This window comes from Mytilus californianus, unplaced genomic scaffold (assembly GCF_021869535.1).
Source record: "Mytilus californianus isolate M0D057914Y unplaced genomic scaffold, xbMytCali1.0.p SCAF_8, whole genome shotgun sequence".
Classification (NCBI taxonomy): domain Eukaryota; kingdom Metazoa; phylum Mollusca; class Bivalvia; order Mytilida; family Mytilidae; genus Mytilus; species Mytilus californianus.
In genome coordinates, this window is record NW_026262734.1 from 96,726,354 (window position 1) to 96,753,085 (window position 26,732).

The 26,732-nt window shown below is 32.3% G+C and overlaps 1 protein-coding gene across 2 annotated transcripts; it reads right to left on the reverse strand.

Moving 5' to 3' along the window:
• Positions 1 to 769: 769 nt before the first annotated feature.
• On the reverse strand, positions 770 to 26,174 carry LOC127712732 (DNA repair protein RAD51 homolog 3-like). 2 transcript variants are annotated; one of them, XM_052219342.1, is made up of 9 exons: positions 26,091 to 26,174; positions 19,155 to 19,222; positions 6,496 to 6,628; positions 5,562 to 5,790; positions 4,580 to 4,746; positions 4,211 to 4,344; positions 3,606 to 3,737; positions 1,789 to 1,980; positions 770 to 1,134 (listed from the first exon to the last, which is right to left on the reverse strand). In XM_052219342.1, the coding sequence occupies exons 3-9, from the start codon at positions 6,617 to 6,619 to the stop codon at positions 1,042 to 1,044; spliced, it is 1,071 nt and encodes a 356-aa protein (XP_052075302.1). In that variant the 5' UTR covers positions 6,620 to 6,628; positions 19,155 to 19,222; positions 26,091 to 26,174; the 3' UTR covers positions 770 to 1,041. The 2 variants fall into 2 exon arrangements, with proteins under 2 accessions (XP_052075302.1, XP_052075301.1); XM_052219341.1 differs by having other exon boundaries at positions 6,496 to 6,648.
• Between the last annotated feature and the right edge of the window lie 558 nt (positions 26,175 to 26,732).

A 26,732-nucleotide genomic window follows, 5' to 3' on the forward strand; every position in this document is an offset into this window, starting at 1 on the left:
GTGGTCTAAGTAGTCGAACTACTGTATCACTAGCCAGTCAACACTGAGGTTGTGAGTTCGAATCCCGCATGTGGCAGGTGATATATTATTGAAGTGAGGCTTCTTTTTATTGGACATATATTAGAATAAAGTCCAAGGTCGGGTGTACAAGATATTAACCATGTCCAAGGTCTTGCAATTAAAAAATCTGGACAATATGATAAATGTCCCTGGTTCTTTACAATAAGTTGATAACTCGAATCACTTATAGTGGTTATTTAGGACTGAAAAAAAACAAAGCACCACAAAAAACATACAAACAGATCTTTTTTAGTCTGCTTATGATTTCATATACTTTGGATTCATTATTATTCGTTGGATACCAATTTTCGTGGATTTCGTGGGGGCAGAGAAACCATGAATTTAAATGTTCAACGAATTACAAATTTGCTGTATGATTATATGCAGACTTTTGGAAAACCATGAAATCAAATATCTACCAAAATGCAAGTTTTCCTAAATCCATGAAAATTGGTACCAACGAAAATAAATGAATCCACAGTAACATTTTAGATGAAAATTGATGAAACTGACATCTTGACCTTGTTTATTGACTTCAGGCAATAATCTAAAGGATTATTCCTCTCCTTAATGAAGATTGACCTTTCTATAAGTTAGATTTTCTAGACAAAGGGAGGTTATCCAACAACACACATGTACACTGTACCTTTAATCTCTTTTTAAAACTTAAACTTTAATGGATTATTATGAAGTTTAAAACAAGAATAAAAATTGTTCAACAGATTTAATAATCAACAAAATGTATATGTAGTATTGTTATCTCAATAGTAAAATCTGACATTGGGATTAGTCATAAGTACAGTATATATTTCATTACTGAACTTTCACCATAAAATAAACAGTATTTACACTGCGATAGTAAATTTTAGGTTCATAATTGTAAAAATCTAATTCCTTTGGCCCAGTGAAGATGCATGCAACTTTGTTCTAAAGTAGGAAGGCTTTCCCATTTAAATTGAATCCTCTTAACTCCACTTTCTATCACGTGACCCTCTGTCGTTTAGCTGGCAGTTGGATATTGCCTTCACTCTTATCACAATCATGACTTTCTACAATATCTCGAATTCCACCCATCTGTAACAAGAAAAAATATCATTATGCCAAAATAACATTTTTTATTTGTGAGATTTAGATTTTCCTTGCAAATAAAATTCAATTTTAGAATTTCATAAGATACCCATAATCCCTAAATCAATGAAATCAAGTTGAACTGAGAGCTAAAATTCACTTATGATATCCCTGCTTTAAGTAATCAGTAAACAGGATGTTGATGAGTGATGGATGTAAAAACACATCATACAGTATACCATGCAGACATGAAGCTGGATACCAGATTTCAGAAACCCTTGATTTGCTGTTCATGAGAAGAGTGCAACAAAAATTTTATTTTTTCAGACAGATGGACAGAAACACGAACACACATAAACAATTAGACCTCCTTTGGAACCGGGGAAAATTAATATCCAAAATCATGAAGCCACACCTGAAATATCAACCAGCACAAATATACAATGATTGTATATCATGAAGCCACTCCTGAAATATCAACCATCACAAATATACAATGATTGTATATCATGAAGCCACTCCTGAAATATCAACCAGCACAAATATACAATGATTGTATTTTTCATCTTTAAAATTCACATAAATTTATGTTTCTTATTTAAAAATATGTAGTTTGATGCATTTATTTATAACTGAAAGATAACCTCCTTTCAGACTTACTGTGACTTGGTATGGGACTGTAGACTCTTTTTTGGATGGAGATTTATACAACCAAGCATATCTTTGTTGACCTTCCCAGTATAAAATGACTCTGACTGTACTGGCATGACCCCAACTTTCTCCTAACGCAGGTACTAACTGTGAACTCTCTCCATGTTTTACTTTGGTAGTCATTTGATTAGTCAGTACAACCTACAGTAATAAAAATGATGGATTATCTCCCCTGTGTAGTCATTTGGTTAGTCAGTAGGCTTCAGACCACAATTAATTCCCTTTGTTTGTTGTCTAGGAATATAGTTCCCAATTATTATATGGGGTATTTCTTCCTAAGTATTCAGACTACTGTTTTCTTTGAAATGTTTACTATTTAAGTGGTCCTATCAGTTGCATATATATTGAAATAAGTAAAACATGTGGAAAAAAAATATTGTTGAAAGTGAAAGTAGTGATTTGGCCAAAATGAAAGTAGGGTAGAAATTAGTCTTCGTCATTTATTCAAGATTCAAGTCCTACCGTTGGCATGTTTATAGGGCTCTCAAAAGAAAAAGCACTGATGGATTGTCCTGGGACAAGCATATTTCATTCAAATAATAATGGTCTATAAGCAGTTAAATTTATTTCAAGTTTGATGCGGTGCAAATTTTTTAATTCAATTTAACTTTTACCAAAAAATGCATTGTAACCAATGGGAAGAATAATTGTGGTCTGAGGCCAGTACAACCTACAGTAATAACAATGATGGATTATCTCCCCTGTGTAGTCATTTGGTTAGTCAGTACAACCTACAGTAATAAAAATGATGGATTATCTCCCCTGTGTAGTCATTTGGTTAGTCCGTACAACCTACAGTAATAAAAATGATGGATTATCTCCCCTGTGTAGTCATTTGAATAGTCAGTACAACCTACAATAATAACAATGATGAGTTATCTCCCCTGTCTATATAAATGTGTCTTGGTGTAGTCATTTGATTAGTCAGTACAACCTACAGTAATAATAATGATGAATTATCTCCCCTGTTCCAAAGTTGTCCTGTTGTAGTCATATAGGTGTTGATGTTATAGATATCAATTGGAGCCTCCCATTATTTTCGTTTTAAATATCTGGTATCTCCCTCTGAAAATCCACCTCATTAGGGAATATTTAACTCAGTTCATGGGTAATAAATCTTTAAATGTTAATTTTTATGCAATTTTATGTGATAACAAATGTATCTCTTTTTTTCATTTTAAAATTTGGAAAATAGTTATTGACAAAATGAATCTATACTGGATACTCAGAAGATAATTAATATTTTGTATTTATCAAGTTTAAAATTTTTTTTTTAGCTAACTCCTTCATTTATTATTTGTTTCGTTTCAATGCATACTTCAAAAATTATTTAAACATTGATAATTTAACTGTAAATGTAAGATGCTTGATCTAAGTCAAAATGTCTCCTAGTAGGTTTTTTGTTTTAATGACATTGTAAAGAGACCTTTGGAAACAAATTAATTTCAAATCGAAGAAATTTCAAATTTCTTAAGCAAAGATTAAGGTAAGGTTACATTGTTGTGATCTGACCTTAGATCATTTTCTATTTTCAATTGCATATTTTGTCACTACCAACATCCTGGCAAATACCAACAGTATGGTGTTACTTGGAAAGGCTGTCTGCTATGCAGTAAAGCGGAAAAGAGCAATTTTGGTTTTTGGATTGACTACGAGGGGGCTCAATTTCATAACCTCCCACACTAGAGGTTTGCATGCTTATAAGAAAGTACAAAGACATATCTTATTTCAGTGAACCAAATACACTACAGTAGTCAAAAACTTACAGCTATTTTATATTCTGTTGCCAGTTTAATAAAGCTCTGCGCCATTGATGTTAATAGTCTCGTCCTCAATGAAAAATCATCGAAGTCATGTCTGAAGTGGAATGCTATACTGTCTACTACAACCAGCTTAACCTGTATATAATGGAAAGATAATCATCAAAATAACACTTTGTCAAACAACTATAATCATTGTGTTTATAATAAGCTAATATTTTCATTATTATGTTACATTTTATTTTCTCTTAATATTGCAACCTTCATATCTTAATGTTTTGCTTTTTTGGTTTTGAGGGTAGACCTTTGATAGTTTCTATAAATATATTTACATTTTTTTAGACATGAGATGATTTGGAAGTGACACCTGACTATTGTTGAAGATCGTTGACTTCAAAAAGTCTTTTTTTTGTTTATGTTGTGTCCACTTTATATAAGTACATCCGTTTGTATATATTTTGCCAACCTTTTCCTATGCCATCTTAGAAAGGTCTTAGGTTGTATTGGGTTGTTGGGTTACTGTTTCATTTATATTACCCAATTTGTTTTCATTAATACTAACTATAATCCTTGATAAAACAAACCTTAGGATGATCCTTGATAAAACAAACCTTAGGATGATCCTTGATAAAATCAGGCAGTAGATGAACTGTAGCTAACAACTCTACATAGTCATGACATCTATAGTAGTGGATCATGGACAATACTTTCTCGGTTGTAAACTCTGACATACTGGATTTAGTTTCTGCAAAATAAAAGTTTAAATTTTTTTTTAACTATATTTTTAATAACTATGAAAAAAATTTGTTTGTTTACTTATTAAAAGAGTAAAGTACTAAGGCTATCAAAATATTGCTCTTTTTTGTGTATTTCCCTGAAGATGCAATATAAAATCTTGTATTTTTTGTCCATTCTTCAAAATTTGCTCTAATAAATGAACACAGTAATTTCTGTATTTACAGTAGTCTGTAGAAACTGACCTTCATCTGATTCCATCTGAGAAATTTGTTGACAATGTTGTATGGTTGCCTTGGTGATATCTACTAATCTCTCCACAATAAAACTCCCCTCTGTATCAATGTACACCACTTCACCATCCAAACCTCCAAAACATTCTGGTATCTGTACATCTACTGCTAGCTGCATGCTTGAATGACATACAAAAACTACAGAAGTTAAATTATGACATAACAAGAGGCTGTCAAAATGATAGCAAACCCGGTTTTTATTATATTTATTTGTGTCATTGTATAAGCAATGAAGGGCCATAACTTTTGAATATCAAAAGTTTAAATCTTCAATATATATATATAAATCAAACTTGATCTCAATTTTGTCATCAGAAACAACATATTACAATTTGAAAAGCATTGTTGAATGGTTCACAACTTTATATTGCGCAAAAAAAAAACCCATAAATTTTCAAACCAATCAAGGAGCATAACTCCTGAACTGCAATTGTGATATTGTACATATAAAAATTTACCTCCATTTTGTCATAAGTAACAACATATTAAGATATGAAAACATTGGTTGAACAGAATATAAGTTATTAAACGGAAACAAAAGGACCTACAGCAGACTGTCCACCCACCTGCCTTACAACCCCAAATCAATAAAAAAACGGATAAAAGACTATAACTTTACGATAAGTGAAGTGTTATGTTAATAATTATATATAGTGCTTTATTCTATTCAGTATAAATAACGTTGAACTAGATTCAATTTTTTATAGAAATGCATGCCCCCTGAATTTCTTTGTTACCCTCCACTCTACTGATACTAATATACAGTCTGAGTCATTCTGCTACCTTGATAAAAACACATTATACATTTGGTTATCTAGTTATTCAATCTTTCTATTATTACTTAGGGTCTAGGTTAAGAAAGCACAAGAATACAACTAAGCCCACAGTAATATACAGCATGAAATAGACCCATTTTGATCTGAAAAATATTTACCACATTTGTGTCTTTCCTATCCCAGGAGCACCACAGAACTCTGTAATCTTACACAGTGGTACTCCACCACCTAACATAGCATCAATCTGCTCTGAGAATGTGATGATAGGTGGCAGTGTCTGCTCCTGTTGTAAGATATCAAATGCTGATTTTACTGTAGACTTCTTTGTAGTGTCATCGTTAACAAGTTTTATAATTTCCAGACATTCCTCCAAGCCTATGCCTGTTTCTACAAAGGAAAAAGTAATTTTAGGTAAAGTTAAACATTTAGATCTTAAAGACTAATCTTGATGTCAACTGTAAAATTGTTCCCTTCTTTTGAAATCACATTTATTTTAAGAAGACCAATTGTAATGTAAATTTAATTGTACTTAATTTTTTAAAGTTAGAGGTTTAAATATTCACAAATTAAAATATTAATTACTACAGTAATTGACTTTTAAACTTAATGCCACTGATGAGTTTTATAAATGAATAAAATTGAGAATGGAAATGGGGAATGTGTCAAAAAAAAAGAAAGCAACCCAACCAAAAGGCAGAAACAGCCGAAGGCCACCAATGAGACTTCAACACAGCAAGAAAATCCCGCACCAGGCAGGCGGGCTTCAGATGGCCCCTAAACAAAATGTGTACTAGTTCAGTGAAAATGGACATTACACTAAACTCCAAAACATATAAATGAACTAAAATTAAAAATGAAACTCGCATCAGTCATACAAGATTATAAGCCTGATATCTATGATTGAGTTTTATTTTTAACAACAGATAAAATTTTTTCCAAAAGTAAAAATCTTACTCCTGGAATATACCAAAATGTCATAAACCTTCTAGGAAAGCTTAAATACAGTGTATGTCAAAGGGTCATAAGACTTTGTTTCTTGTTTGATGATTATTAATGTACCCCTAGATTTGAGCACTGCTATCACTACATTACCTTTAAACAGACCAGATGGCTTGATGTCTTTAAGATCTTCTACTGTTAAAAATCCTGCAGCACACAACTTAGTCTTGTGTACAGGTGCTATGGGAAAGGTGCTCAAAGTTCTCTGCGACTGCATTTCTTAGTACTGGAAATAAATTTGTATACCTACAATTTCCAAGTAAAGATATTGAACAAAATTAATAATAGGGGGAACAGAAACATTTAAGAAAATATTAAAGGGTCACCAGATTTTTTGTGGCTAATATATTCATCAAAGACCGAGTGATGTATAGAAAACATGAAATCTACAATTTTGCAGCATGATGTGGCCATTCATATTGCAGTTATGTCTCTTGACTTTTGTTCACTCTACCAAGACTTACTGAAAAGTGGAATATTTCCAGTATGCTAATGTTTTGTAATTCCAAGTGTAAAATCTGTTTGAAAGTCTTAGTTGTTTGTGTTTTTCTTGTCATCTTCAACAAGTTTAAAGAACAAATTCACACTAGATGATATTTTCGCAATATACCTTATATGTGGTATGGGTTTTACTCATTGTTGAATCCTGTACGATGACTTATAGTTGCTGATTTCTGTGTCTTTTGATATCTTGTGGAGTGTTGTCTCATTGGCAATCATACCACATCTTCTTATTTTTATAAACACTCTTTGTGAAATTCCCATTGTGAAGTAAGTTATTTCTATTAAAATGTTCATAACAATAACATATCATTTTGAAACAGAAATGGTAAGGACATTCTTTCAAAGAATGAAACAACTGATCTTAGCCACTTTTAATATACCTTCTATACAACTTTTTATCTGTTTCACAAATTTAAAGATTGTGTCTCTAGAACTTGAAATACTACATATTTTTATCAGTTTTTTTTTATATTCAATTATAAAGATTTCATAACTTCTGCAGAGTAGATCACTTATATCCAGATTTGATGCCAAATATCTCTTTTATTATAGTTTTACAATAATGATAGATTTATATTCTAATACATGTAGTATAAAAAAAATTGTGTGCAAAGATTCATCACACCAGTTTGCCTTTTAAATTCAGATTTCTTGAGTTTCAAGTACATCTAATGAAGTATAAATGAAGAACCAGTTGTTTAACAGTGCAAAAAGTTCCAGCTGATGGTCAAAAGACATAGTTTGCTGAAAGCCCTATGCTCATGTTTATGTTAGAATCTTACAATGTACAAAAGATCATGAACATTAGATAAAGCATCTTCACTATGATTTCATAAGGGAACTGGGTATAAAAATAAGATGTGGTATGATTGTCAATGAGAAAACTATTCATAGACTATGCATGAGGATTGTGGATGGTCTTAAAATGTTTGTGATTGCTCAACCTTTCTTCATATCTGCGACAGAGGTGTAAGTTGTAACAATAAACAGAAAACAAGAGTGCACACACTGAAATGTCTCACCTTCTTTACTAACCATTGATTTTATGTTGATAGTCCTAAATATAAAGCTTTACTACAACTATCACATAAACTTAACAGGATCCAAGAAAATGAGGTCAAGGTCAGAGAAACCAAACTGGAAATACATGTACACCTTACAATCATTCCATACACCAAATATGATCTAAAAATAGTTAACCTATTGCACATCTAAGATACAAACTTAACCAGGAAAACTTAACATTGATCAATGAATCATGAAAATGAGGTCAAGGTCAGATGATACCTGCCAGACAGACATATACAGCGTATCTTTATGAAAATGGGAGATAAATGGGGTAGTAAGAAGGTCACCAACATGATGGTTATTCTACAACCTGTGAAAATTGGCATTCATGAATTTTTAATTTATAATTTAAATTGTTATATGGTCTGTTAATATTGACCTTCATCTGATTCCATCTGAGAAATTTGTTGACAGCTTACAATCATTCCATACACCAAATATAGTTGACCTATTGTATACAGTATTAGAAAAAAAGACTGAAACACAAAAAGTTAACTTTAACCACTAACCATGAAAATGAGGTCAGGTCAGAAGAGACCTTCCAGTTGGACATGTACATCTTACAATCATTCCATACACTAAATATAGCAGACCTATTCCTTATAGTATCTGATATATGGACTTGACCACGAAAACTTAACCTTGTTCACTGATCCATGAAATGAGGTAGAGGTCAGATGAAAACTGTCTGACAGGCATGAGGACCTTGCAAGGTATGCACATACTAAATATAGTTATTCTTTTACTCATAATAAGAGAGAAATTAACATTACAAAATTTTTAAACTTTTTTAAAAGTAGTCATTGAACTATGAAAATGAGGTCAAGAACAATGGACATATGACAGACGGAAACTTCATAAGATAAGGCATCCATATACAAAGTATGAAGCAACCAGGTCTTCCACCTTCTAAAATATAAAGCTTTTAAGTAGTTAGTTAACGCTGCCGTTGCCGTCGCCACAGGATCACTATCCCTATGTCGAGCTTTATGCAACAGAAGTCTCAGGCTTGCCTTAAAGCTGGAAAGGGCTGGACTCATCAATTTGGTACCTGACATGAAAAATACAAAAAAACAAATGAATTTAGAGAGGCGATCTTGGGTGATCACAGATAGATGCCTGCAGCAACTGAGAGATCCTGATTTTGTTTAGTGATCCAAACATTCCATTAGAATTTCAAACAATTTCATAAAACCTGGGTTTTCAATCTGTTATCCAGAAACCTCAAAATTTTGAATTTTCCAAACAATCAAGTACTGCAAATTCAGAAATTATTGCAAAGTTTTTATCCATGCAAAAATTGTGTCAGTATCAGGTTGGCAATAATAAAAACTTGTATTCATAATTTCAATATTGATTTTCCTCCATAAAATTTTGCATTTTGGCCACAGATCAAGGATTAACAATTATAAACACACAGCATTCAATTCTGAATTTACAATACCATAACTCTGAAACAAATGAAAACAACAAAAAATGGGATTTATCCTGTTTTTAGTTGTCCAAAACATTCCATTAACATTTCAATTTATTTCATAAGGGGGAAATAAAGGGATTCTCCATTTATTACACAGAAACTGCAGAATTTTTTCCAACAATCAAGTACCATAACTCTGGAAGGGTAAAAATGAAAATGACAATAATAATATAAGAGGTCTTAAGCTTTTTATAAAAATTTCAATAGATTCCATAAAGGGGCTTTCAATTTATTATCTAGAAACAACAAAATTTTGAATTTCCAACAATCAAGTAGCAATGAATTTTGGAACAGTGTTTTGTAATTTTGATAGAATAATGCAAATGTTGAAATTAAAATAGCAATTTTAAACATGTATACTATGTAAATCATTCAAAGTCAATGAACCATGGCATGACTGAAGGTGCAGTATCAAATAACCTCCATGGAAATCAGAAATGCCAATGCTTATAAAACTGCATACCAAATATCATTGACCTATTATAAGTTGTTCCCTTTAAACAAACCTAAACCTAAACTTTAACTTGTAAACTATGTAAAAGTTTAAAAGTCAATGAACCATGATGAGGGGGATTGGGAGGGGCCATTTTTTTCCATGGAAATGAGACATGCAAATGCCAATACATCTGAATACCAAATATCATCTACTCAACATTAGTGGTTCATCTTAAGCTGATCTAATATCAAACTTCAACATTCAAACTAAACTATGCCAATTCAGTCAATAGACTGAGGGGGTGGGACCTAATAATCTCCATGGAAATGAGTTATAATGCTAATAAATCTGTATACCACATATCACTGACCTACCACTAGTGGTTCCCTATAAACTGACCTTATCACAAACTAATACATTGTTGACGCTGACACCGAGACTGGAAAAGGCACGCCTATGTCTCGCTTTTTCAACTTTGTCAACGTGAGACAAAAATTGGTACTACACTAAACTATGTAGATGGTTTCTGTGTTATTGAACTGCTGTCTTATAGACATATCAGCCACATATTTTCTATTCAAACAAATCAGAATGGTCATGATGGTGTCCATAAACTTTCAAAGAGGTTTATTCAGGTTAACCACGAGAAAAGGGGCAGGCTTGCACATTTTTGTGTGAGTCAGGAGCCTGTAGGTCAGTGGTTGTCGTTGGTTCATGTTGGTCATATTTGTTTTTTGTAAATTGTTTGGTTATAAATTAGAATGTTAGTTTTCTCAATTGAATTGTGTTTTGTATTTTTTATGTCAGGGCCTTTTATAGCCGACTATATGGCATGGATTTTCTCATTGTTGAAGACTGTATGATTGCTTATAATTGCTTACATCCACTTCATTTGAACTTGGGTGGATAGTTGTCTCATTGGAAATCATACCACATCTCCTTATTTTTATAAAGCAGTTTTGCTAGTTGATGGGGCCCTTATTTATCATATGTGGTTACTGTAAGCAGCAAGCATCTATCCAAGAAATCCTGATTATACTTAATAGTTCAAATAAATGCCATAGCTGTTCAACAGTTAGGGTTTCACTGTTGGGTTGTTACTTGGTATACATTTGTAATGTATACTGCAAATTCAGAAATTATTGCTAGGTTGTTATCAATGTGAATAATGCGACTGCGTGAGAATTGCAATAATAAGAACCCACATTATGATATCTGATATATACATATCTGTATGCAGCTTTTCCTGAAATCGCAATTTAAATTAATCTCAAATTTTGGTTGGATATATCAAATTCGCGATTATAAATGCTAGCAATAATTTCTGAATTTACAGTATTCTATTTTGTGTCTATAACTCAAAATGTTACCTACTTGTGAAACAGTAACAGTTATATTCTGAATTTGAACATTCTTTACTGAAGTCATTAATTGGGCATAAGAATAAAAGAAGCATTAAATAATCAACGAAAACATAACTTTATATCCATCAGTTTAATAACAAATAACATTATAACAAATAACAAATAACAAATAACAAATAATTTACCACAAATGAGGTAATTTCTTTACCAGTAACAAAAAAAAAATAGTGCAGAAAAATTAATAATTCCCCAAAATTTCAAAAGCGGATCAAAACATAAATGCAAAATACATGAATAAAATTCATTGTTGCTATGTCACTTGCTTAATAACATAACATGAATGTTAAACAACCTTTAACAATAATAAACAAGAGGCCCATAAGAGCCTGAATCACTTACCAGTTTATCTAACTATTATAGTTTATGAAGTAAAAGGCAAAAACTTGAAAATTAGTTAAAAGTTGTCATTTAAGGGCAAAACTTATAAAAGTTGTCATCCAATTTTTAAATAGGTCAAATTCATATTTTTTGTAGATCTTCTATTGCTGATCTTTTCTGTTTGTTAAAAGTTTTTACTTATCTATTATAGTTTTGTGAGATAATACTTCTTGGTAAAAAAGTTGTAATTTTAGAGCAAATACTACTATCATGACTATTGAAGTACTCATCTGGGAACTTTGGTAAAAATGAGAAGTAGATTGACCTTGACATTCTGAGCATTTTTTTCAAAAGTCTATTTTGAGCTCTGGCAAGAACAAATACACAACTTTCATACTAGATACCCTAAAGATACTTTAACTCGAGTTTGACTGAAATTGGTTCAGTAGTTTCAAATTTTTTTTTTTTTTTTTTTTTTTTTTTTAATAAAGTTAACAAAAACAATGCATGCCAAGAGATAGGATCATAGCTATCTTTATTGTTTTATTACACATATTTTAACAGTAATGATAGGCATGTTAATAAGGATTTTTATTGTAATCTATTCCAATTTAACAAATACTACCGGTAAACAGTATTCTAATTCTTCTCTGTGCAACAGGGCATTACTCTTGGATTTGTCAACAGACCAAGATGCCCTACTTTTATGCCCATCTTTATGTTACTATCTTACAATAAAGTTTCATGAACATCTGATGAAGCATATTGTAGCAGCTACATCCACATAGTATAAAACAAAATCTAAGGTCAAATTGGCATAACTCTAAGGGTTGTCAAGGGACCAAGATGTCCTTTGAAAGTATCAAAGGAATTCTAAGAGTGATAAGATCTTTTAATATGGTGTATAAATTCATGACACAAAATTCTTCATGAACTTGACGAAACAAAAGGGAAAGTGTTATTGCTGTTCTTCATGTTAAAGTTCAGGGTTCTCATTAAGGCGAGTCTATTAGTCCTAGATTGTAAAATGTTGTATCAACTGAGCAATCATTTCATTATATAGCAAAAGCTTAAAATTAATCTTAATTTGATGTCATGGTCTTGTTCTATTTTGTCATGGAAACTGTATAATAAATTAAACAGCAATACAATTTCCTCTTCTCACTGCTGAAAATGATCAGTCCCGGGACTTGCATTAAAAAATCCTTACTGAGAACCCTGAAGTTACGTTGAAACCTTCAACATAGAGCAAAATCTTGTACATCATTGCGATTATAAAATAGCCTCTCTTTGCTAGATGTCAACAATGCTACTATCACTATCAGTGCACTAAATAATACAGATGTTGGGTAACTCTGACAGGTAAACTAATATCAACAAAGAAATCTTATAAACACTGCAATTATTTCAGGGTTGGCAAAAACCCGGGTTTCATGAGTATTGCCCAGCCCAGTGGAAAATACTGGGAAAACCCGGGTTTAACTGGGTTTTACCGGGTAATGCTGGGCAATACTGGGTAATATGAAATACTGGTCAGAATTTTAAAGAGGATTAATCACAAATGCAATACATTAAAGATTTTTATAAAAATAAGATATACTATTTTAAGCTAACTTGTTTGAGAGTCTTAATATAAAGTGTATAAATCATGAGAAAATATTAATAATTCAGCAACTCTAAGTCAAGTGTACATGAAGACACAGAAGACAAATGTGAAAAGCTTTTCTTAATAATCCTCCTTAAAATCTATCTTATTGCCATTCTGTCTAGATTGGTCTAAGTGTTGACTTAAAGTCGAAAGAATTCATTTTATTTTTTTAATAAATATAAGTAATATCAACAATTAACAATTATACATGTATGTAAGGAAAATTACTTTCAAACATTTTTTGTTCATTACTAAAAATGTTTACTAAGTTTAGCATATGTTTATGTACATCAATAATTAATAAGTAACTAGATATCATTGAGATGGGAGCCATCTCTGTGGGCCCCGCTGTGAATAATGTGTGGTAAAAAATTTGTATCTTTATCATTGGACATGGGGTTGTCAACTGAAACCAGTTTTTAACCTTGACCTTTGACCTAGGAAGTTGTACATAAATTATGTCACACCCTCTGGTGTTGGTTTATATACATGTCGAGTATAAACTTTGAATTCATAACGGTTCTCTAGATATAGAGCGGACACAATTTGTTACGGACGGACGGACAGACTGATCACCATAGGGCGTCCGCCATTCGGCACGGCCCTAATTATTCAGATAATTTAAACAGATTTGTTTATATAACAATAATCAGCCTTTTGATTTCTATAAGTGTTCATGGCCTGTCCCCTTAGGGCGTTTATTTAGCAATATGATTGTATAACTATTAAAATTTACAATTCACTTGACTTAAACACTGAATGAAATGCATTTTTCAAAGTTTCAAATTGGATTATTGAACATGTTGAAACAAAGCTTGAAAATTAACAAGGCATATGGAGAAAAAGAAAAAAATGAATTTTCAATCTTCAGGAATGACTCTCAATCATGTCAATGATTATCTGTATAAAATGTATATATTTAGCTATAATACTATTAAACTACAACAAGTCTTTACAATTTTGTGTAAAAATAAGCTTGAAAAATCATATTACCCAGTATTGCTCAGTATTACCCATTTCTGGGAGTATTGCCCAGCCCGGGAAATACTTTGCCAACCCTGAATTATTTGCCTGACAATCTCAAAATACAGTAAGAATAACATACATTTAGACAACCATGGACACTGTGTATCCCTCTATACCAGAAAATTACTGGTAGTGTACAGTATATTGAAACTGGTGTACTCACTACTGGGAATTGGAATATTAAAATAGTCCAGACAGACATCAAACACAACATTTAACTTTCAATTTGGGGGTCTTATTCACTCAAATTTAATGCTATAAGGAAGGTTATCAATGTTGTAAGAGTTCCCAAATGCTCATATAAGGACTTTGTCATGTTCTATTGGGATATTTTTCAAAACTATTTCAAACTTATTTCATCAGTTAAAATTTTATCCAGTTTTAATAAAATTGGGCTAAATATGATGGGTGGTTGCTGGGCACAATTTTTAACATAACAGGTTTGGTTCAACATACATGACAAATATGACAGGCATGACATTTTAGATTTTTACATCGCGATGACCGTGAGGTCATTTCGATGTATTGCTATCGCCTAAATATCCATTATGCAAATTAGTTTTGGGTTTTCAACCGATCTATAAAAATTATAGATCCGCGGTCACTTATCTAGTGCAAAATAACATTACTTATCGCTTGTTTCAAATTCATTTTTTTAATGGATACTCCTATAAATATTTTTATTAAAACACAAATTAATAATATGAAAATGTGTTGTCGTTAGTTGTATATATAAAAGTAAAAAATCATTGATGATATAAATGCACACGTACCGAAAAATTGTGTTAAAGCTTACGGAAGAATATCTCAAGAACGTTTTGCGACACTCCCGGCAAGGACCGATAACTCTGTTATTTGTTTTGCGGGAAAATATGAATGGCTTCTCATATCCAAGCTTTTAGAAAAATCGATTTTTTTACAGAAGAGTGTCCACCATGCACTTGCACTGCACTATAATTAGAATAGTAGAATAGAATGATATACATTGATATATAAATAGATGAAAATTATATATACATGCAACCGTATATTAATATAATATATAACAACAAACCAGACGTGTATACTCTGACACTATTATCATATTAGTATAATAGTCCCAGGTATACTGATTTGTATCACTACAATATAATAGTTATTACGGTGCGGTTGAATTTCCTGTCATTTATTCATCATCCATGCACGAACTTGTATCAGAAAAAAATATATCTCTGTAAATTAACCTCAGTTTCAGGTATAGAGATGTGATCTATTTCTGTGACATGTGCTTTTGACCATCCACAAGAACCTGCGGTCATCCGATGTTCAGTACTTCAGTACTTTGATTTTTTTTTACTAAGGATATTTGGTCATGGGTAAAAAAATGACATTAGATATATTCATGTGTAAATGGTTATAGATCACTTGTTTAGAACTAAATTAATACTGAACAGTTTGAATCCTTATGTAATAAAAAAAAACAGCAGCGTCAGTTAGTGTATACATAAAAAAAATCTACTTTTTGAAGTTTAAATCCCATCAATTTAAACTAAAGTACATTTTGATGTTAAGAGTAGTACACTTATCAATAAGTCTATCATTTAAACAATTTACAATAAAGAGTTCCAAAACAGTAACACTGCAGTACTTGTTGATTCATTTGTCACCCTCAGAGATCAATTTCACAAAAAAAGCATTGTTTGGCACAAGTTCATTACCTTTTCCCAAATTCCTGAATTTATGATCCTTTGGGCTAATCTTTGTCACTAGCGACAGTTTCGTTTGACTTTTATTGAAGCTATGAAACCCAATAATCTCACACTTATCATACTTATAAACAAGTGGTTCTGAAAATGCCATATGAATACACTTCTTCTTTGGATGCATAACTTGGATACCATCTTCCATCACCAAGAACAGGTTACCATGCTGATCAATTGTAACAGCACTCAAACCATATGGGCTATATGACATGCTTTCGGTGCCATCTTCTTTTGAAACATATAGTGTGTTATTGAACAATCCCCAAAATGTGTTGTTAGGTTGTGCAATGAAGGAATCAAATTGCAAGCGGAAATCCAATTCCTGAACACAGCAACCGAGAACATCAAACACAGATAAGCAAATGTTCTCTGCATTTTCTTGAGTATATAGAAAAATTCTTTTGCTATGAGAACCTAATATTACTTTACCGGTATCACAGTAAGAAGTATAACCATAATTGATAAGATTTATAGACCCCATTTTTTTCATTGCTGCTTTGCTTGCAAATAACATTTCCCTATTCAAGATTTTCTGATAGACAATTACTACTCTATCTGAATTCTGAATAGATGATATACCATATATCTTAGCATCATCATACATAATTCTATCAAGTGAAAAGAAACGGTACTGCTGCAAATATTTCATGTCTTCATCATATTTAATAAGCTGTAAGACTGTTTTGTACTTTCCACTGACAACCAATCTGAGTACACCCGCTATCAGTATATAATTATCATCTGTAACTGTGGCACATTGTACATCTAAAGACATATCATCTACTCTTTCATTTTCTGTAAGGAAATCTTTAGGATCAATCCGTTTTTCTTTTTCTAATGTGAGATTTGGAAAATCTTTGCTTTCAGTTCTAGATAAGCTCTCATCATGATTAATCAAACCTTCTTCACTTAATGGATGTGTAACTTTTTCACAGTTGACTGACAAGTATCCTAATGATTTGATAGCCTCTATTTCATGACTGGCTTCATGCAATTCAATATTAACTTTTGAATTAAGAGGTATTTTCTGCAGCATCATTTCTCTTTCTCTCTGTTTCTTTGCCTGGTCTTGAACAAATGAGTATATCTGACATTCAGAACCATTGGCAGTTACAAATTCTAAGGCAGTCTGATCAGATCTGACTTCCTTCTCCATATTCATCAGTTCTATTTTCTCCTTTTCTGACTCTTCTTCTCCATCTTTATGCACATCTGCAAGTTCACTCAACAATGTTTTTTCTAAATCATCTATATGCTGAATAAACTTAGATTTGATATTGGATATTTCCTTCTTTATTTTCTGTACTTTATTTTTCAACACTTCTTTTGACACTTTTCTTTCTTCAATAATTTTGTGACTAACTTTTGCCATTTCCTTCAAATCATGGCCCAATTTTTTCAGCCAATCAGATTGCTTGATTCCCTTTGCTGCCCTGTTTAGATGACAGACATTTTTACAAGACTTATGACTTGTTTGGAAGCATTGACGACAACAGATCACATCATGATCTTTGCAGACAACATCTTGCTGTAGGTCCTGATGCAATTTGCAATTAGATATGGACAACATTTCATAATATTCAGAGGATATTTGTTCCGTCATGTCTATAACATGATGGCTTCCAGTAAGTTTAATTGCTTGGTGATCCTCTAAACATTTATTACACAGACCCTCTTCACAATCACTGCACCAACTTGTGGATTTGGATTCCACATCCCGTCTACTGCATGGGTTACAATGCATCATAAAATCTTCCACCGCCTGAAACACCAAGTTTATTTTTATTGACATCTGGTGATGTATTATAGTGATTTTGCAAGTTGGTATTGAACATTTCTAAAGGTCGCAGGTAAATATAAATGAGACATCAGTTTGAAGGTCGTCTGCCATACCCCAAAGATCACAGATCAGATTTGACCATTTATGAGCCACATTGATAGAACTAAAAATTATCACGTTTCAATTTTGGACTGTAAATTATAATGGTTTTCTGTATCTTGTGTAAAATTCTTTTCCTCTGTTATATCATCTGAGTATGCACCAATCTCAAGTTGTTTTTTTATGAATGAGTTACACCGGTTGACCTGAGGTCAATCAGCGTAAACCACTTCATCAAACAATCAGTCCTTCTGTGGCGTAATGACATAAGCGTTGTGATATAGGAAATTCTGGGAATGTGCATGAATTTCGAAAGTCGTTTATATACTTGAAGTCATAGTGCCCAGTTACTATTTTATGGCCACTAAGTTCCTGAACTATGTATGCTGATCCAAGATTTTGATAGAGGGGGCCCTGACAAGCCAACATTTGGAGTGATACTTGTAAAAAGTAGACTCTATGCATTTATTATATATGTAGCTCCATAAGGACCCACCCCTCAAAAAAAGAAATCCACCTCTGCTTACGCCTTAGCCCCATATATATGTTGTTTGTGCTGTATTTAGACCCCTCTAACAAGAAATTTGTTTTGCATGCACACGTATAAAAATTGCGGTTTTTATTCAATTTAGACTTGTATATATATATATATATATACATGATATATACGAGTCTAAATTGAAAACAACGTTCAAACCTATGATTGCGTTGGATAAAAACCGCAATTTTTATACGTGTGCATGTAAAACAAATTTCTTGGTAGAGGGGTCTAAATACAGCACAAACAATATTTTCCAAAAGACCAAAAAAGTGAAAAGTATATTTTAACAAAACGCATTTGACTAACAGGTCGAACAACTGATGTTCTTAAACCCTGCTGACTGCTATATATATATATATATATATATATATATCCTTTTATTTGGCAATCGCCAATGGCAGTCAGCAGGGTTTAAGAACATTTGTTGTTCGACCTGTTAGTCAAATGCGTTTTGTTAAAATGTACTTTTTTCACTTTTTTTGGTCTTTTGAAAAATGTTGTTTGTGCTGTATTTAGACCATGTAGACCCCTCTAACAAGAAATTTGTTTTGCATACACACGTTTTTATCCAATGCAATCATAGGTTTGAACGTTGTTTTCAATTTAGACTTGTTTATATATTTATATATATATATATATATACAAACCTTAAAGGGATTATATTTGTTAGTCTAAAAACAATATTTTACCTCTTTGAAAGGTGGACTGTCTTAAAAAATCTTCATATTTCCTTATTCTGTAATCATACCTTTTACATCTGAAATATATTTATAAATAATAATATTGTTAAAAGAAGTACAAATAAGACTGCATAGTTGGAAGGAAGAAAACTACATAATATATATACTAATAGACTTTAAACTAAGTTTAAACCATGTATACTAAACACGAAGGTTTTCCAGAAGACAAGATTGCACACACTGAAATTTCTCACCTCCTTAGTTAAAAAAATACTTATGATTGAATTTTTGTTGATAGTCCGTAATATGAATGTTTTACTACAAGTACCACACATACTTAACATAATCAATGATTTGTGAAAATGAGGTCATGGTCAGTTGAAGGTGTATTTATAAGCATCCATTAATGTGCGGACTCTTGAGAACTTGTCTCGGTGATGTTACTTGGTTGTTATGGTGTCTGATATAATCCAGAATAGTGACTGGTACTTTTCTATGCAAAATCTTAAACAGGAGCAAGAGCTGATTCTTTTCTAAATATATATCTGCTAGGGTTTGCCAATCATGATTCTGTAAGATGTTGGTATATATATTCATGGATATGCTAAAATTACAATGGGGACATCTCTTTGGTTAACACTGGTTAATGTGGCAATCCTGGTGTTCTTTTAGCTTTTGATGTTATCTTGGTTATATATATCCAAGTTCCAAATTCATTTTCTGACAGTTTTAAACCAAGGTATTGGTCATGCTGAACATTTTAAAGGTAATCAATGCCCAATCATGTTGTAGTTCTGTTTTTGAAATACCTATTGGTAGATAACCAGCTATCATCAGAAATATATATGCTGTTTTCTCAAATTTTTATTCTTTTGAAAGGAATTGTATATATAAATTTCAAAAGCAAGTCTTAAAACACTAAGTTTTCAAAAATCGAGGACATCATTAAGCAATGATGTCATGTCCCCACGACCATTCAATTTACAGGCATTTCCCTATCTTAATTATAATATAAGATAACAAGTGAAACTGCGAGCTACTGCTCACTGATGATACCCCCGCCCAAATATGCAAATGATGTAAGCAGGAAGTTGTTGAGTGATGAATCTGAAAACGCATCACACAGTATAGCTGACTCATATAAACCCTGAAACAAAATTTCAGAAATCCTTGTAATGTAGTTCCTGAGATAAATGTGACGAAAATTTTCAAATACTTGGATGTCATGTGTAAAATGATGTAAGTGTTCGGTAAACAAGAAGTTGTTGAGTAACGAATCTGAAAACGCATCACACGGTATAGCTGACTTATATAAACCCTGAAACCAAATTTCAGAAATCCTTATGATGTAGTTCCTGAGAAAGATGCGACGAAAAATTTTCATGGGACGGACCCCACTTTTTTAAAGCGGGGGTATAATAAATATTCTTTATTTAAAGAGGGTTACACATGATATAATCAAACAGGTGAGGGTAACTGGGCTCTATCAAGACATTTATACTACACAAGTCTCTGCCTAAAGCATGAAACTTTTGCAGGATGGAAGGTTCTCAAAATAGAAGAATCAGCTAACTTCTGACCCATTCTACAAGTTGCACAGCATCTTAATGCAGCTGTTGGCATATCTCTCGAAATGTGGAAGGTTCTGTTTAGGAAACAACCACTTCAAGGGGGGAGAGGGGATGTCTTGAGTCAGAAATTTTTTCCGCGCACTGCACAAACATTTTTTTTTTGTTTTTTGACGCTATCAATCAAATTTTTTTTTTCAAATTTTAACAGTATAAGGTATGGGGAAAATCTGGATTCAGAATATTTTTTTTTGTCATCTGCTTGACCACAATATTATATTTTTTTCACCAAATTGGGGATCAGAATATTTTTTTTAGGAAAAAACCATAACCCCCCCCCTCGAAGTTAAATGGTCGTTCCCTTATAAGTCATTGAATAGTTGTTTTTTAAGTATAAATAGTAAAATAAGGGACTGTAATTTGTATCAAAGTCGATAAATTCACACAAAACAAGGTATAACAAAGCATAGTAGTGTTAAGTCCAAAAAATATACAGTGCAAACAATGCAAGAAAAAATTCTCAAATTATGTACCATGTGTACCCTGGGACTATTATACTAATTAGTATAATAGTCCCAGATGTACCCAAGTGCCTGTGATTTATACTACTGATTATTAGTAGATGTCATAATATTTAAAATCAACAGCAATAAAACTTGAGGTTCTAAAGAGCCTGTGTCACTCACCTGCATCTTCAACAATGGCCACTTTTTGGTAAAAATCCTGCTGATCATTTTTGCTATTCAAAGTTTCTATATATCTATTATAATTTTCAAGATCATAGGCAAAAATGCAAACGAAATTGTAAAAAATCATCATTAAAGAGCAATAACTCCAATAATGAGTCCTTTGACGATTTCAGCCATTTGATATTTTCATAGGACTTGTCTTACTGATAATTTTCCTACTTAAAATTTCTATCTTTCTATTATTTAAAGTTTTCAAAATAATAAGCAAATATGAATAAAACGTGTAAATTTGACATTTGAGGGCAATGAGAAAATATCTGACAATTTTGATGTATTGGACAGCAGGTAGATCTCAACATTTTGAATATTTCTGCCCCGGTCAGGTTTTCCTTTAATTTTCATTGTTGTTTTCAAGATAATAGACAAAACTTGCATTTTACCCGTATTTTCTAATTTTAGCTATATTGGTTTGCAGGCGGGGTCTTTGTACAAATTTTTAATAAAACTTGATACCCCAATATTAAATGATTGTGGCCAAGTTTGGGATAAATTTGGCACTCTAGATTTAGAGAATTTTTGCGTTTTTCCAAGATATTAGGAAAAAACGCAAAAATAAAAATTTGGTAAAAATCTACATTCAAGGGCAATAACTCTAATAAGGAGTCATCTGACAATTTAACCTGGAACTTGAAAAAAGCAGATTGGAAAAAATGGAAAGAATCAACAAAAGAGAGATTCCAAAATTTTATATTTAATAGAGAGGAAAAGGTACAAGATTTGTATAACAGATTTGAAAAGGAAATTATGGAATGCATGGAAGAGACAATTCCAAAAATTGAGAAAAAAAAGTTCTTTGCTCATAGGCACCCGGTTTGGTGGGATGACGCCGTAAAAGATAGCAAAAAAAGCCTTAATCAAGCACAACGTAAATTCAAAGTTAAAAGTACTCCGAATAATTTTGAAAATCTCAAACAAGCAGAAATTAATTTCAACAAAGTGAAGGATTTGGCTCAAGAGGAATGGGGAAACAACCTAGCAGAAAAGCTTTCAAACGCATCTAATGTCAAAAAGGACAAATGGAGTGTATTTAGAAAAATGACAAAGAAGAAAAATAATAACATGGTACTTCCATTTGTTGATGGAAATGGAAACGTAACATTTAAAGAAGAAGAAAAATGTCAAGAACTAGAAACAACTTTCTTCAAAGGAAAACACTTAAATCCCATTTCCTTTAATGCAGAATTTTATACAGAAATAATGGACAAATATCATTCAATCTCAGAGGATGAAGAACAACATTTAGAGGATGTCAATGATATTAATATCAACTTTGCCATAGAACAAGATGAGCTGGCTGGTGCAGTGTACAGACTAAAAAATGAAACTTGTCCAGGACCTGATAATTACTTTTCATTACTAATTATTAATGGAGATGATAATCTGTATAGCACTTTATTATATATAATGAACAAATCATGGGATGAAGGTTCCTTACCAAAATCATGGAAACAAGCAAATGTCAAGTTCATCAAAAAAATTGGTAAACCAAACTATAATAATCCATCATCATATCGTCCAATTAGCTTAACAAGCATACTAGGTAAACTAATGGAGAGAATAGTAACATCAAGGTTAGAAGGTTATGTAGAGTCAAAATTTATATTAGATAAAGAACAAGAAGGTTTTCGACATTTCCGCTCCACCGACAATGCTTTATTATCATTTGTTCAAAACATCTTTAATGGATTTAATAAAGATGAAAGTACTATCGCATTAATGATTGACCTAGAAAAAGCCTATGATAGTGTTTGGAGAGAAGGACTTTTAACAAAACTACATGGATATGGAATTAAAGGTAAAATCTGGAAATGGATAGAGAATTTTTTAAAAGACAGAGAAGTAAGATGTAATATAAACAAGCATCAGGGACAATGGTTTAAAACTCAAATTGGGCTTCCACAAGGCTCAGTTATATCCCCCTTACTTTTCAACATCTTTATTATTGATATTTTTGCTAAAATTTCCTCTAACAAATGTAAATTTGCTGATGATGGGACAAAGTGAAGGAGTTACAAAAAGATATTAACTCCATCCATGAATGGTCAACAAAATGGAGAATAAACCTCAGTATAGAAAAACAGAATTTTGTGTATTTTCCAGAAATGGTATGACAAAGGAGGACATCAAGATAATGTTACAAGGAAAGGAATTAAAATACAATCCAAACCCCAAAATTTTAGGCCTTACTTTAGATGAAAAATGTGATTTCAATAAACACATAGACACTGTTGAGCAAAAAGCACAAAAGTCCTTAGGGATAATCAGAAACATCAAGGGAATAGCAAAGGTATCTACAAAAATTTTAATACAAATATATCAAAGTATAGTGCTGTCTACAATGTTATATGCTAGCAGTGTATGGCAAATCAACAACAACACGCATATAAATAAATTAAATGCTATTCAAAGAAAAGGATTAGCCTTATGTCTCAACCAACCAACTACAGATAGTATAGAAGCCTTAGAAGTAGTAGCAGGAATACTTCCACTGGACCTTAAAAGAGAAGAAGCCGGTATAAGACAAATTGCAAAAATAAAATCATATAAAATCACTATCCCTATTAAACAAATTTTTGAAAATTGGAAAAATATAAATGAACCTGAAAAAATAATCTCACCAATTGGAAGAATGGTATTACAGTCTGAAGACATGAAGAGGTCAACAGAGATTGATTCTGATTGTATAGAGTCTCAATTTGAATTCCGAGGGTTAGCAGCCTCAAAATCACCACCAGAGTATTGGAAAAATCTCGGAAGTTCAAAGTCTAGATCAGAGGAACAAGCATTTCAGGGAAAGACATCAACTAAAAAAGAATACAACATTAGCTTTCACTGATGGCTCCTGCAAAGGAAACCCAGGTCCATGCGGGGCTGGGGCAGCTATTTTAATATCAAACAGCACAGAACATGTGGAGTTAACACAGCCAGTTTCCAATAGAGGATCTATTTTATTAGGGAAATTAGTAGCTATCAAGCTGGTAATAGATTTTCTAATAATTCCAAACAACAGAAAAAACACTGAATCCATCAAAATTTTCTCAGACAGCCAATCAGCAATTGGAATTTTAACTTTAAATTGGAAATCAGATAATTACAGCAAAACTATTCATGATATTAAAATCGGTATATTGGCACTAAATTCTGAAGGAATCATTGTTTCCATTGAATGGACCTGGACACGCTGATATACAAGGTAATGAACTAGCAGACCAACTAGCTAAAAAAGCAGCACAGGAGGCAGAAAAAATACAAAGCATTCCAATTTTTACAAAACAAGATATACAAAAAGGAGCAAAAGACAGTGTAATGTTAAAATGGCAAAACCGATGGGACACCATTGATAAAGGAAGAAGATATTATTCCTTTCAACAAAATGTAAAAAATACAATTCCAAAAGACAAACCGTCAACTGAAATATATCGGATAACCACTAGTTTAAGAACAGGATATTGTAATTTAAACTCTTACAAATCAATGATATGCCCAGCACTCACTGACAAATGCAGCTGTGGACAAATAGAAACAGTTGACCATTATCTATTGTATTGTGAAAATTATGAGGAGGCTAGAGAGAAACTCCGCTCTGCACTCTACTTCATAACATCAAAACTAACACTTGAATCAGAAGTATTATTAGCAACAACAGAAAATGAAAATTACAAACATCACATAGAAGATATTCAACATTTGTTAGGGGTCTTTATTAAAGATACTGGAAGGTTCACAAAATAGATAGTTAAGGTTTTATAAGGGTTAATTATTTATTCACTTTTTTTTTTTTTTTATTATTTAATTATTTATTTATTTATTTATTTTTCTCTGCAGTGCCACATCATAAATACAAATGTACTAATGAGTTTTATACAAAAGTGACATAAAATTACCAGAGTGATCGAAAGTACAGAGAGATTAAAGTGTCAAGTTGACACTTCTAAAGACTCTAAAGACTCGTATTGACTTATTTGTAGATCTTGTCTTGCTGATCATTTTCGCTATAAAAGTTTCTCATTATCTTTTTTAGATTTCAAGATAATTGGCAAAATTGTAAAAAAAAATGTAATATTTATAGGCAATAACGCGGAGTCTCCTACAAGTCGCCAGACAGTTTTGACGCACATGGACAAAAGGTAGAGCACAACATTCTAAACATTTCTGACCATGTCAAAATTTTCTCTATTTACAGCAGTTTTTATAATAGAAAAAAACTTGCATTTTACTCCTATGTTCTATTTTTAACCAAGTCGGCCATCTTGGTTGGCAGGTGGGGTTATCTGACACATTTTTAAACTTGAAACTAGATATTCCAATGATGAGTGGCCAGTAGCTTCAGAGGATTTTGGTAAAAGTTAACGGACGACAGTCATGACAGTGCCAGTGGACACCAAGTGATCAGAACGCTTGCCAGGTGACCTAAAAACCTGAAAATGGTGAAATCGGGGGTGATTATGTTGATCATGTGGCGAGTGTGCAGTGGGGCGACTTGTGCTAACTTCCACCATTGTCCACGATGATCATCCTCCACAGAATGTAAAGTAGTTAAAATGAAACAACAAAAACATTAGTTCAAATCGAAATGTGGATATAAACTGCACGACAACAAATTATTGACATAACAACAGATAACGTACATGCTGTTAACGTTCACAGGTATTTTTGGTCAGAAATTCTGGTCCACAGCACGAATTTCCCGCTTTCAGATACGCCATCAAAACTAGTGCACAAAAAAACTTGTCAATATAGGCGGGTCTCACTATTTTGAGACAAGTAGAGTCAAAAAGAGACAAGAAGAAAAAATATAGCGACAAGAAAAATGATTACTATCAAATCATATAAATTTAACAAAATGTCAATCACTTGCAGTTGTATTATAAAGTTTCAATTTTTGCTGCTATTTAAACTATGAACCATCGAGTGGAAATAGTTGTCGATATCTTAAAATTATCTTAGCCATCCTTGTTTATCTCGGAGGTGGGGGCACTTCAATACTTAATTGGTAGGGATTGTCGCTTGGGTTCTGTTACCCCACCCTTTTCATATAATTTAGATTTTAAGGGAGCAACAATTTAACTTCAAAAGGTGGGGGTAGAGGGGGGGGGGGGGGGGGGGGGGGGTTATGGTTTTTTCTGAGTCAGAATTTATTTTCATGCAAAGCATAAACATTTTTTTTTTATTTTTTCAACGCTATCAATCAGATTATTTTTTTCAAAATTCAACTCTATAAGGTATGGATTCAGAATATTTTTTTTTATCATCTGCTTGACCACAATATT

Excerpts from the sequence above, each read along its gene's own strand:
- LOC127712732 (XM_052219342.1), bottom strand. The coding sequence starts at position 6,619 with ATGCAGTCGCAGAGAACTTTGAGCACCTTTCCCATAGCACCTGTACAC. Across the intron at positions 4,747-5,561 it reads ATAGGAAAGACACAAATGTG|CATGCAGCTAGCAGTAGATG; the intron begins GTAAATATTTTT and ends ATGTCATTCAAG. Across the intron at positions 4,345-4,579 it reads TCAGATGGAATCAGATGAAG|AAACTAAATCCAGTATGTCA; the intron begins GTCAGTTTCTAC and ends TTTATTTTGCAG.